The sequence below is a fragment of the Mytilus trossulus genome, chromosome 2 (assembly GCF_036588685.1).
Source record: "Mytilus trossulus isolate FHL-02 chromosome 2, PNRI_Mtr1.1.1.hap1, whole genome shotgun sequence".
Classification (NCBI taxonomy): Eukaryota; Metazoa; Mollusca; class Bivalvia; order Mytilida; family Mytilidae; genus Mytilus; species Mytilus trossulus.
The window spans coordinates 21,475,145-21,489,709 of NC_086374.1; the positions used below are offsets into that span (position 1 = coordinate 21,475,145).

At 31.3% G+C, this 14,565-nt stretch overlaps 1 protein-coding gene across 1 annotated transcript; it reads left to right on the forward strand.

Moving 5' to 3' along the window:
- On the forward strand, positions 1-8,119 carry LOC134705653 (uncharacterized). The gene is made up of 6 exons (XM_063564372.1): positions 1-16; positions 295-461; positions 2,452-2,538; positions 4,518-4,728; positions 4,887-5,266; positions 7,818-8,119. The coding sequence occupies exons 1-6, from the start codon at positions 1-3 to the stop codon at positions 7,908-7,910; spliced, it is 954 nt and encodes a 317-aa protein (XP_063420442.1). The 3' UTR covers positions 7,911-8,119.
- Positions 8,120-14,565: the final 6,446 nt, after the last annotated feature.

Below are 14,565 nucleotides of genomic sequence, written 5' to 3' on the forward strand. Positions count from 1 at the left end.
ATGGCGAATGAAAGGGGTTCGTATTTTTTAATTCATATGTTTTGCGTTTATATAAATAAGCAATTTTGAAATATATTATTTATTTAATAATATAACAATCCATTATAATAAAGGCAACGACAAAATCGTTAAAATGAATGTTACAGGAAAACTGCATTCGAACAAAAAAATAAAAAAAAGACTCAGATTTACACAAATTACCATACATTGATACCATAGTAAATAATTCTTAGAAAAACAATCCAGATTAGCAGATGGTGTAAAGTTTATGAAACTGTTGACAATTTTCTATAGGCACATTTATCCAGTATGAAATACATATCTGGACCTCCGACCTCCATGGAGCGGGAACCGACTCTGATGTATTCATACAGTTAATTGGAACCGACACAGAAACAGAAAAGATTGAATTACGTGACAGCAGTAACAATTTTGAACAAGCAAGGGAAGATGAGTTTCTGGTAAAACAACAGTAATTCTTAAGGTTGTTCGCTCCTTTGTTTCGAAAACTAAATTTTTCAAAGACTTATACATTGATAGTATTTAGATAAAGGAAAAGCAAAAAATATGAAGGGTGTGTGTCATTGGTTTTGAGAAATAGTCAAATGAAAATGAAAATTTCTAAATATTTTAATGTGTATATACTAAGTAATTATTGTATGTTATATATGTTCTTGCTCCTATTCATACTATCTTACATAGGCAATATTTGTGTATGAGAAGAGCAAGACCATATTGATCAAATTCAAATAAGTGGAAATTAGAAGAACATTTGTTTTAAAGAGTTAATTTAAACATGATCGTGGTTTCAGTTAAAGACGAAACAGTCGACAAGAAAAGTCGTATTAAGGATGTACACCTCTGAGGATCCAAAAATTTATAGAATTAATCTTTTTTTCCTAACCTGATTTTTGGGTTTATCAGACTGTAACAAAATAATTGGTGAAGAAAAAAACATATGGTGGTCACTTCTTTTTTTGCTACGGCCCTTTGAAAATGCCAAATTTCGATGATTTCGATGATTTTTCATCGATTTTTACCTATTTTTGGGCTATTATCGTGAAAAAAAATCACAGTTCCACATTTAACTTTTTTTCATACTTTCTATAAAGATGCAGTGGACCATTCTGAATAAATTTTACTTAAATGAACTATAGGTAGGTGTTAATATAAGAAAGTTTTATAATATTTTGACGTGTTTTTGTGTATTTTTTACCATGCTGTCAATTTTCTATTTTTGTGATTTTTCTCAGTTTTAAGAACAAAATGCATATTACAAAATGTATTTCAACTTTTTTGTTTTAAATGATTGAAAAAATACATATCTAAGAAATTTGATATGACCAAAATGATATGGGCTGTACATGATTCTTGTAAAATGATTTTTGTATCCCTCACCCATTTTCTCAAAATTTTCTCTAAAAATACTGACTTGATTGGTCGTAAAATTTGAAAACTGGATTACTCAAAAACTGTTCATTGTAAGCATACATTTTTTTCACAGAGATGTGTTTGATTATAATTTTTTTTAAATTCATTGATATTTTCCACTTGTATCACATTTTTTGGAAATAATTCAAGAACGAGATTTCAACGAGACTGAACGAGACTGTAAACTCAGAAGAATACATCCTTAAGGAAGCTCGCTGCTCAGTTTCAAAATAAATAAATTTCCACAACACTATATTGAGAGAGGATTAATTGAGGAATGAAAACAAAATAAAGGGGTCAATGTGCTTGTTTTTGAGATAAAGGCCATTGGAATTTTTACGGGAAAATGTTCTCTCTTGACTTTTCATAGCTTTAACAAAGACCAGTTAAAATTCTCAAGAACTATTAAAAAATAAATTGGATTCTATAAGACTTTTACAAATGGCTTATAATTTTACATGCAAACGATTTATAAAAAGAAAAATGCGGGTCCATGAACAAGGCATTCAGTTAGTAAATTGTGTTGGTTCGGTTCGGAGTTGGACTGTGCGTTACAGCGAAGATTGTTAGAAATTATTCGAACTATACCTTTATGGTCAAAATAGTATTACTAATACTCATAGATGAAAATAAATTTGTTAATAAACAAACGAGTATTGTCGGTCCATATGAGTATATTTATGCATATGCTCATGATAATACGCGAATGGCCAAAATACGCATTACGTTCCAATTTATATATGCATATATACATATATATTGGTTTAGCAGAAAGTAAAAAAAAAACAAGAAGGGAAGTCCGAGCTCGACACAAAATGATTTTGCTCCTACCAGTGTTCATTATTCATCATTCAATTTTATTCTAACTTAGCGTTATGGCACTGTTCCTGTCACAGTTGTTTTCAAGTATAATAGACAACGTCAGCCTTTATTTGAACCTTTGAGCACATTGTCTATTGTTCTTATTATTTCATTTAACGCAAGACTTAATATTTTATGTACATCTAACATTATCTGTAGCTAGAAGCCGCTGACATTGGTGACATAAGGAAAATAAGAATTGGACATGATGGATCTAGTTTCATGTCTGGATGGCATCTTCATAAGGTATGGAACTGATTAGAATAAAGTCACAACAAAGCATGAACATGGAAAAGTACAAGTGCACAACAACCCATCATTCAAAGAAACACAAACAATGCAAAGGCCAACTGAAACAATACGAACAAACAACAGACCCCCAAATAATACGTTAAAAGAGAATCGACAACACGTAACATTCCCAAATACCGGTATAGAAAGGTAAACCCAGGTGTTTCATAATGGTATATGCAGTTCCTGACATAACATATCAATTAGAAGATATCTGAATAATAGTTTTAGCGACTTACTGTGTTTCTATTTGGTGTCATGTAGATCGTCCTTTGATAGTCTGCACAACATATCTTCACAAACCAAACATAATTAATTTTGTCCTGATGATTTTATCCCCTGTTAAATGCATTACATACAGGTGAACACTTGCGTACCAATAATTGTGCACTTGGCAAAAAGTATCATAATCAAATAGCATAAATATAGAGACTGGTTAACCAAAATACTCTTATTAATTTGACAATCAACAGCTTTTGAAAACGAAAGATTCAAAAGTCTCTTAAGCCAAGTTTGGAAAACATTAATCACTGAAAAGGAAATGACCAAGATCGAGTCTCATTGCTATGAAGCAGATTTGGTAAATATCACCAGTTGAATAATACCGGAAATCTAATTTTTCGGAATAGATAAATATATTGATGAATTAAGGGTCGATGCTCTAAAAGCATGGTTTTGTTAAACATCACACATTGGAAAAGATAGGATCGAGATGCTAATCATCCAGGTTTGGCCAACAACTGATTTTTAAACTCAGTTTGGTAAACATATATATGTTGTTAAAGAACGGATCTACGATTACAGGAAGCATTAGTATACCACTGTTCGAAATTCATAATTCAATTGAGAAAATTACAATCCTGGTTACAAATTTAAACTGAGGGAAACACATCAAATATAAGAGGAGAACTACGACACAACAGAAACACAACACTTAAATGTAAAACACACAGAGGGAACTATATAATATAACAATGGCTAGGTACAGGAGATTTTAAGAAAAACATATGGTGGGTTGAACCTGGCTTTGCGGCTAATGACTTGACTGCAGTACGAATAGATGCAAGAACATTCAGGACAAAGAACTACACAAATAGACATTACAATAGGACATTTCGACATGCTAATAGTTATCAAAGTTACCAGGCTTGTTATTTAAGACACCATACGTACGACTCACCATAATCTAAAAAGAAAAAGAAGTTTGATTAAATAAGTTGTTGAAAAAAGACGGAATGAATTATAGGCCACATTTAAAAAAAAATCGGAATCTAAAAAGCTCGGTTTGGTAAAAGCATACAGTGTTTGTAAAGTTATCGAGCATAATGAGAGTGAAACGAATACAATTTGCTTGTGTAAACGGTAATCGTATAATGATATTGAAATGTAAACAGTCAAACGGATTTACTTAAAGTTTTAGTATCCACATCTAATTCACATCACCATAGAGTATGTGTTCTCACAGTAAATCTTAATCCCGTGTAGTATAGAACAGATGCTTACAATTTTCTTGAAATCTTCTATTTAAAATATTAAATTGGAAGATGCTGTCCTTTGTAGTCATAAGTAGTTTTTATATTCAAGAGTAGACACACAATCCATTTCGTTAAAATCCCCTATGGTAGATACATGGATATCATGGCGCTTCATATAGATTGTGTTTGGCGAAATCGATGTAGACTAATATTATACTTGATGTGTTTCCCTCTGTTTTAGTTTGTAGCTTGGATTTGAGCGTCACTGTTGAGTCTTTTGTAGACAAAACGCGCGTCTGGCGTATACACAAACTTTTGTCCTGGTTTCTATGATGAGTTTATAATTTTAGACTACTCTTTCCATTTTTTTTTTCTTTACATCGAAATACATTGGCTCGAGTTGCGGTGGTTTTTTGAAAATTGAAGACTATTTTATATTGGTACTGTTATATAATAAAGGTACTCATTAAGAGGCGATCAAGAGCTGGAACAAGCAAGTCGCAGCACCAGACAACACCAAACTTCGACACAAAGGAATATCATGGAATCGAAACAGACGAGTATTGGTTTATCGTCGATCGTTGGTTTGATACATCTGAAGACGATAATAAAATAGTGAGAGAATTGTTTCCAACGGACAAGAAAGGCAAACCGCTTTTTGTAACGGAAGGTAATTATACATTGTGTTATTGTAATTTTCTAAAATATCATAAAATTGTCTTCGCGATTTGCACATCGGCAACATCATCATTCAATTATCTAAGCATCCATGAGCAATTTATAACATTATTTTAGTATTAAGTTTTTACTTTATTTGAATTTCTATAGAAAAGACGATACACACACCAACGCCTTCAACGAAAGACGAAGCGATAACGGCCCAATTAAGTCCAGATATTGAACGCCAAGAGAGTCCTCATTATGAATCTACAGAACGAACAAATAATCGAGATGATCCTTTTTATGTGCCATCAGCCTATGACAAGGACCCGAAAGCTGAACTTGAAACTATTAGGCAGCACAGGAATATACAAAGAAATACAAGAATGCCAAGTAAAACACCAAGTAGAAAGGGAGCAACAGAATCCTCATTGACCAATCAAGTCTATTCACCAATCCAAGAGGAGAATACACAAGCTATTTTTGATATCCACACTGAAGATAATCAGTACTACACAAATGATTTTCAACATAACCCTAGTCCAGAAGTAAGTTTTTTAAGCTGCAAAAAAAAAAGATCTACAGTCACATGACCCTGAAAAATCGTGGTAATTTTTTCGATGGTTCATATCATATCATATTTATTGAATAAATCTTCATTTGTGTTCTCAGTATACCAAATTCAAGAAATCAGTTGCATTGTAACAGTAACAAGTACGCAATGATAGATTTATACATGTTATAACTAAAATAAAAGTTGAACCGTGAACACATGCACTTTAAATAACACAGTCATGCCATTAAAATTGGCAAATATGGTCTTTTCACTGATGCCAAATGCCAAACTATTTGCAAATCCAAAGCCCTACACAAACGTTGAAGAATTGATTTAACCAAAAAAGGACAACACATAATTCAAACACGAACAAGGAATGATAGCTATGCATTAGGGAGATACATTTCATAATTCAAAATATAATGACAGTTTATCTAAAATCCTAAATTGAGTTTAAGATTAGAAGATGTAAGTCGATTTTGTTTCTGGCAGGGGAACTGTATGTTTCAATAACTAGAGTATACTCACTTATATGAATATGATTTGTTGTCAACTTGGTTTATTTTAATTTTAGTTTCTTGTGTTCAATTTGGAAATTAGTATTGCGTTCATTATCACTGAACCAGTATATATTTGTTTAGGGGCCAGCTGAAGGACGCCTCCGGGTGCGGGAATTTCTCGCTACATTGAAGACCTGTTGGTGACCTTCTGCTGTTGTTTTTTATTTGGTCGAGTTGTTGTCTCTTTGACACATTCCCCATTTCCATTCTCAATTTTATCTATGTAGCTTAAGGGTAAACATGATGACTATCGATTGCTCATTTAGGTGCATTTTGTTTTGTTCAATGTGGGTATAGACCTTATTAAAGCTAAAATTTGCTCTTGGTGATGTTAAGGAGGTAACCGATAGAATAATAATGGACAGTTTATTCATTTGCTGAGACCGTTCTCTGTACAGCTTTTCTGACGTTTTTGTGTTTTATTTCATTTTATTTTAACATTGAATTTGTCCATAGGATGGATTTCATCAAGTTGTTTAATTTTTTTTTTTAAATCTGAGGTTTGTCTTCCTTTCAATAGATCGTGAACTCTCGCATTCTGCCTACACGAGTCGTCGGGATAAACGTCTGTATTTCGACTAAACCTGTGAATGTATTGCTATACATTTCATTCAACCAATCATTAACTTTACTGTTGGATGATAACAAAGCAGTAGACCAAATGTTTGTATCTAAGAAAACCTCTATGGTGTATTTCAAACCTCATGAACCTTAATATTGACATCAACACCGAAGCCGGCATTAAGGCTGGCTATGCATCTTTAAGTGATCTAAATGTCTCAGGCTAGACAAAAAGTTGCTGCAAACAAATTGATCAATGCGTTTGGGTAGATTAATTTTGAGTTGATTATAGTTTTGTAAATCAATGATTTCCCATTAAATTTATTGTCTTTTATGCCACTGGCATTACATCTGTCTTTTCCTCTTCTTTGTTTCATGTTCATATTTTTCACTGGCCCTTCATTATTAAACAAAAAAATGTTGGAAACTTCAGGTTTGTACCTTGTCCATCTATCAGTTTGGCAAATCAGACTGTGCTTCATGCTTAAAGATATTGATTTGGTATTTTGTTGTTTTATCGTGACAAGTTAAAGGTCAAGTACATTTTTTTCGATTTTAGCTTTTCTACTTGTTCAGTGGAGGCCCTTTCCCTAGAACTAAATTTTTGACAAAATGCTAATAATAACTACATATTTTGTTCAACGGGAAATAACTCATTTTTTACAAAATTTTCAACGATATTGTTTCAATGTTAAATGAACTCTTCATAGATAACAGGATTACATTTTGTATTTAAATGACATTTTGGATTTGTTCCATTTTCCTTGGTAAATTATTTGAAGAATTTAATGGAAGGTTTGCTTTTATTCTGTATAAACTAATTTTCTGAATGCTATAAATTTATAAAAAAAATTTGGACGAAGTGAACTCTTTTATAAAGATGACAATTAAATTTTGATAAAGGATATTTTTCATTTTCAAAATAATTCATGCAAGCCATAAATGTGGTGAAAATTTACAAATGGCCTGAGCCATAATATTCACATTTTATCCTGAGTGTTAGCAAGGGATATATATCATTGCCTAGGCCATGTGAAAATTCACTTAAATAATCAGTTTTCCACATTATTTTTTGGGTCTTTCTTAAATTATTATATAGTTTTATAATGACAATGCAAGTTACAGATCAAGATGGAATTTTGTTCTGGTCTGATAAATTTGGTTAAATTATCAGTTTTCAACAGTTTTTTTCCGTCATGCATAAATATATGACTTGATATTTTTATGTAGTTAATTACACCATGAAAATTTATAGATCAAGTTAGAATTTTGTTTCATTTCAATGAATTTTTAACCGATAGGGGACTATGTATTGCCATGCAATACTCACAGAATGCTTGTTAGGAACGCATTTATTTCCCCCTTATTGTTTATTGTATATCTGCATGCGCATTTCTATATCATTATTTTATTTCAATCTAGATATCTTCTCCCTCTGAATTATCTTTGTATCTCAGTGAGGAGACTGACGGAGCTGTCGGATCCATACGACGAACATTACAGTTATTTCAATGATTCAACGTGTTCCTCACATGAAAACTATCAAAAAGACGACAAAGAGTTAAATCGCAGTTGTAAATACAATCGTGGGAACTTCCGGGATATTGACAAGGATGTTAACTGGCTATTCTCAGCCTTCCTTGTATGTGTAAGACCGTGATGAAAAAAATGGATGAACATAGATAGATCAAATGTTAGAAGGATAAGTGACGGTCATTTCATTGTTTAAGGATGTACACCTCTGTGGAGCCAAACATTTCTAGAATTAAACTTTTTTTCTTAACCTGATTTTGGGGTTTATAAGACTGTAACAAAATAATTGGCAATGAAAAAATCATATGGTGGTGCACTTCTTTTTTTGCTACGGCCCTTCGAAAATGCCCAATTTTGATAAATTACCCATTTTTCATCGATTTTTACCTATTTTTGGGCTATTATCTGGAAAAAAATCACAGTTCCACAATTAAACTTTTTTTCATACTTTCTATAAAGATGAAGTGGACCAATCTGAATAAATTTAACCCCAAAAAACTATAGGTAGGTGTTAATATAAGAAAGTTTTATAATACTTTGACGCTTTTTGGGATAAAATTTACCATGCTGTCATTTTTCTATTTTTGTGATTTTCTCAGTTTAAAGAACAAAATGCATATAATTTCAACTTTTTTGTTATAAATGATTGATAGAAAACATATCTAAGAAATTTAAAAAGACCAAAATGAAATGGGATATACATGATTCTTGTAAAATCATTTTTTTGTACCCCTCACCCATTTTCTCAAAATTATGGCTAAAAATACTGACTTGAATGGGCGTAAAATTTTGAAAACTGCATTACTCAAAAACCGTTCATTGTAAATACACAATTTTTTCACAGAGATATATTGATAATAATATTTTTTGGAATTCATTGATATTTTCCACCTGCATCACATGTTTTGGAATTAATTCAAGAACGAGATTTCAACGAGACTGAACGAGACTGAAATGTCAGAAGAATACATCCTTAAGTAAAGTCAGAAGGATAACAATGAACAACATGAACACAAGTCATACTGTATTATTGCTTTCCATATACAATTCACAAATTGTTTGTAATAATCTTTCAGTTTTCGTTTTGTCTTCAAATTTGTGTTCTCTGCAATTGGTTTCAAAGCGATGTTTGATGATTCTCTATTTTTTATATATCAGTTAAATGTGTATTCTGGAGAGTAAGTAATCTATGATTTATAAAAGATTTCTACAAAAGGCCAAATAAAGCAATAGTAGTATACCGTTGTTCGAGAGTCATACATCGATTTAGAGAAAACAAATCCACGGTTTACGAACAAAAACGTGGGAATCAACAGAAACACTTAAGTCCAACAAAAAACCAAATGGCAATGTAACACACACAGAAACAATAACACCTGCCATTTTTCTGACATGATAAAGGACATTTTAAGAAAAATAATGGGTTGAACATGGTTTTGTGGCTAGCGAAACCTCGCACATTTATGACAATGTTAAATATAACACTAAATTGAAAACATTACTTGCGGGACTACAGTACAAATAAATACAAGAACATTCAGGACAGAGAAATAAAAAACACAACAATACATTTCGACATGCAAATAGTTATCATAGGTACCAGGCTTATAATGCAATACACTAGACGCGCGTTTTATCTACATCAGTGACGCTCAGATCAAATTAGTCAGAGCATTGATATCTCAAAATTCCATACAGTTGTGCCAATTACTGCTAAGGTTATCTCTGCCTGTGATATAGATTAGTATTCAGTACTTTTGCAAACAGTAAATTTATAAAAGAAAAAAATGAATATTCATGTCAACTCCGAATTGCTGACTAACCACAGTATAAAAACGAACACTTTAAACAACCTAAGGCAGCATATAAAAACAGCACAACAGAATCACATATTGTCTGACACATGACTTAATCGACGCAACAAAAGTGACGTCACAGGTAAATTTCTAAAAAATTGATAAACAAAATTTAGTTCAAAATTAGGTTTGAAATTATCGTATCAGATGCATTTTATAACAATAACAATATATAAAAATATAGAATTGTGTTAGTAATTAGAAAATCAATTGTACTTATTCAAACTGTTACACAAATTAATTGTGTCCATTTAGTTGCTTTAAACTGAAACAGACCTAATCATTAAGTCTTTTTTGCATGAATTTAGTTTTTTTCCAGAAATTCAGTACCAAACTTTTAGAGCCGAGTTTGGTCGTAGCCCATATTTACATATAAAGATCCACACAGAAGCTATAATAAAGGAAAATTTGTGACCTTTTGCGCATTTCAATGCTTAGGTGTCGTCATACAATAAGCCTAATTGCAAAAGGACTCTTTTATTTAAATTGTTTGCAGCTAATATGGTCTGGTGACTATTTTTTCAGTTTTCAATGGAAGACTAACATGTAGTTTTAGTCTCAAATGGCATATATTTGGACCACTTACTTTCCTAAGAAGAAAACTATGTTAGCATATGAATTGAATAAGTTGTACTGATCATTGTAGAGGGTTTTGTTTTACAGATTCAGTGAAATATTTTTGAAGGACTACAGATTTAATGTACAATGCTCTTCACATTTTACATACATCAAGCAGGCCGTTTAACCAGGGCCATAAATACAAACTATTGACAAAGATGTAAATCCTTTAATTTTATTGAGTTTGACAAATGCATACAACCATTTTCTTTTAAACCTTTATGTAGTTAGTATAAGGTTAAGGTTAATCTGGGGGGAAAATGTCAAGTGCAATTTTATGAATTTCTGTTACACGCATGTGAAACGTGTTCTGCATTACTTTTAAATGTTGTTTCATAAAATAGAAGAGCCGACAATATTGTATGATATCTAAAACAAAATATATCGTCGGTATCTTGCAAATACCAAGGGCATAGAAAATATCATATACCATTGCTTTGATACTTATGAAAAGATGTTTACCAATTTGTCAGGAATGCATTTTGCTCAGTTAAGATTGTAGCATAATGTTTATTTGCGATTGAACTGGTTTGTACTTTTGAAATCCAAAGTCTCGGCATAGATAAAATAATATGTACTTCAGTGTAGTAACAACTATTTTAACATAGTACTTAGAAGCAAATACGTTATCCTTATGATTATGGATTATGCTCATTTTAAAATTAATATTTTCAAATTTTCCTTCCGTATTCGTTTTAAATTTGACAAACACCTTTTTTCTGATGCAAAAATCAAAGTTAATGTTCATCAAAATTCGTTTCCTATGATAAGTTCCTTGTAAGGTTGGCAGAAATATAACACATGAATTTCCGAGTTATTTTAATAAAGTGCAGTTGCTTTATATCTTATATTAATACGTTAAAACTATCAAGTTGAAAATCTGCCGTTTTGAATAAAAAGATAAATTAATATGTTTGCATTTGTTATTAGAAAAAAAGGTTTTATTTGCATCCTAACTATTTCTAATAAAATTAACGGTATCAATTTTCTTGCACCAGATATATTTTCTGAATATGTAGTTCTCTTCATTGTATAGCCGTTACCATGTGACAACAAATATATATGATCTTTTTATCTACTAAAAAAAGTTAAAAAATTAAGAAATTTATCAAATCTTGAATATGTAGTATTAGGTGTAATACCACCATTGATTTTTTCCCTATTAGTCTTTGTTAAATTTGCACTTTTCAAAAAATTGTGCAGAATTCATCCTTGTTTCAAATAAAGAAAAACTTGGCATGAGTAAAGTTGTATTCTGTCCAGTTCTATAGAAAAAGTTTTACATATCATTTCATTGCATATAAGAAAATAACCATCATTGGAAGTAACCAATCAAATTTCTCCCCTTATTTTATCTGTGTACAAGGTTTAGTCACCATGTAACCTCAAGATTCCAAAGTTTCTATAGAAATCCCAAATAAAAAATAATGGTGTTTTGAAATACCCAAAACACATGAGATTACTCACAAGGCCATAGGTGCATGTACAGCTTCCCATATTATGTGATTGATTGATTGATTGATTGATTCTCTTTATTTCCTCCAATATACTGAAGATTTACATTTTTAAACACAAGTATACTAATTACAAGAAATGGACAACATATAATTACAATTAAAGCACACACACGTGCACACAAAAAAAAACAAAAAGAAAAAAAACCCATTTTACATATATATACAATATATATGTATATTATATCTACATGCTACATTTGTTTTATGCAAATAATTTAGTGACCAAAATTAAACCTATGCTCAGAAAATTCGCCTTTAAATTTACCGTACAGATGAAATATATGATCTGCCAAGCAACACATCATGTTTCTCCAGTTGTCAGAGTTCACAGAATGCATAAAATCTGTAATGCCACCAAGTAAAGCTACGATTATATCACTATAATTTTGCTGAAAAAAGCGTACAGATTCCTGGCCCGGTAAAACGTCAACAATTCCGTAAAACATGTTATTTCTTACATCCAAAAGTTTTTCACGCTACAAAATTAAGTGTTGAACAATATCTGTGGAGAACATCCACATAAAGAGCACTGACCATCCTTTATGCCTATTGAGCCCAGTTTTACCATGACTAATAATTTAGTATTCAAGTGCGGAAAGACAACGGCAAGATGTAAAAGTCTGTGAATAGATAGTATGTTTTGTATTTCATAGTAACTACAAAGCTCTGGTCGACTCTGCATAGCTGAATTCCAAATATTTTCTTCTTTGATTTCAATTAATTGATTAACAATTTTGGACCATAGTTTTTTATCCGGGATATACAAATCATCCATGTAAATCTCAAGAAAGGAATGCATTTCATATTTAATCAGAGTTTTTATTAAGTCATATGTTATTGAACGTTTATCGGATCCGCCAAGCAGTAGTTGACCGAGACGTAGAGTAAAAACTTCAAGATTACAAAATTTTCTATAGAAATCACAAATAAAAAATAATGGTGTTTTGAAATACCCAAGACATATGTTTATGACACAGAAATAGTTTTACTGCATTAAAATGTAGGATTAATCACCTACAACGGTCAAATTCAAAAGAATATTTTTTTAGACCTACTTTCGTATGCAACCGGATGTGACGTATCATGATTTGGTGGTTTTACACCTAAAGAAGACCTTTTTGTTCAATAAACTGAATGTGACTTTTTCATTTTGTAATACTGGTTATTTCAAGCATTTCTGTCAAGTTTTGTCATACTCAGTGTAATAGTTTGAGAAAAATCTAGTATATGGAAAGACGACATCTACATCGATTCGAACAAAATTTCTTTGACAAATCCAAACCAAGCCGCATCAAGATAGAATAGAGTGTGGACCAATAAATGATCAAATATCTATCTTATCTGCCTACAAACAGTTGAAAATGATACACAAGATGATTTCAGGAAGATAAAATGCCACTAATAAACCTCTTTGTCTTCTTTAAAAGGTCTCTTTGGGTCAATTTCTACCTCTCATTTCCTCAAAATTTCATCTTTTCAGGCCAATAAATAAAAATATTGGGGTAACTTTCACTCATTTATGGAAGAAATGTTATAAGAAATGAGTAATTAAAGCATTTTAGCAGAATGAACAATCCTTATAAAAGTTTACTGTTTCCAAGGAGATTTCAATAAGTCCTTACGTAAAAATTAAATTTATGCCGCGTTCCAAAGAGGGACATAAAAGGCTTCTCTTTTAGTGAATAACTTGTCGCTACAACATTAAAAATAATTTCATCTACTTATAACTATATATTTATTTCAGTATTACCTAGGAAAATGTTATATCATAGCAAAATATAAGAAATAAGGAGAAAAAGCCAACCCCCTCCAAAAAATAAATATATGCACTTAGTATGGCTTGTTCTGTCAACTGAATATTCATGCTACAGTCCTATTTCAAGATAATTTTCTCATAAAATGTGTTTTGGAGACTCATCCACTCAGAATATTTAATTTTTTGTATTATTTCACTTAAATAGCAATAAATTTTAACACATGAGATTACTCACAAGGCCATAGGTGCATGTACAGCTTCCCATATTAGGTGATTGATTGATTGATTAATTGATTCTCTTTATTTCCTCCAATATACTGAATATTTACATTTTTAAACACAAGTATACTAATTACAAGAAATGGACAACATATAATTATAATTAAAGCACACACACGTGCACACAAAAAAAAACATAGAGAAAAAACCCATTTTACATATATATACAATATATATGTATATTATATCTACATGCTACATTTGTTTTATGCAAATAATTTAGTGACCAAAATTAAACCTATGCTCAGAAAATTCGCCTTTAAATTTACCGTACAGATGAAATATATGATCTGCCAAGCAACACATCATGTTTCTCCAGTTGTCAGAGTTCACAGAATGCATAAAATCTGTAATGCCACCAAGTAAAGCTACGATTATATCACTATAATTTTGCTGAAAAAAACGTACAGATTCCTGGACCGGTAAAACGTCAACAATTCCGTAAAACATGTTATTTCTTACATCCAAAAGTTTTTCACGCTACAAAATTAAGTGTTGAACAATATCTGTGGAGTAACGTCCACATAAAGAGCACTGACCATCCTTTATGCCTATTGAGCCCAGTTTTACCATGACTAATAATTTAGTATTCAAGTACGGATAGACAACGG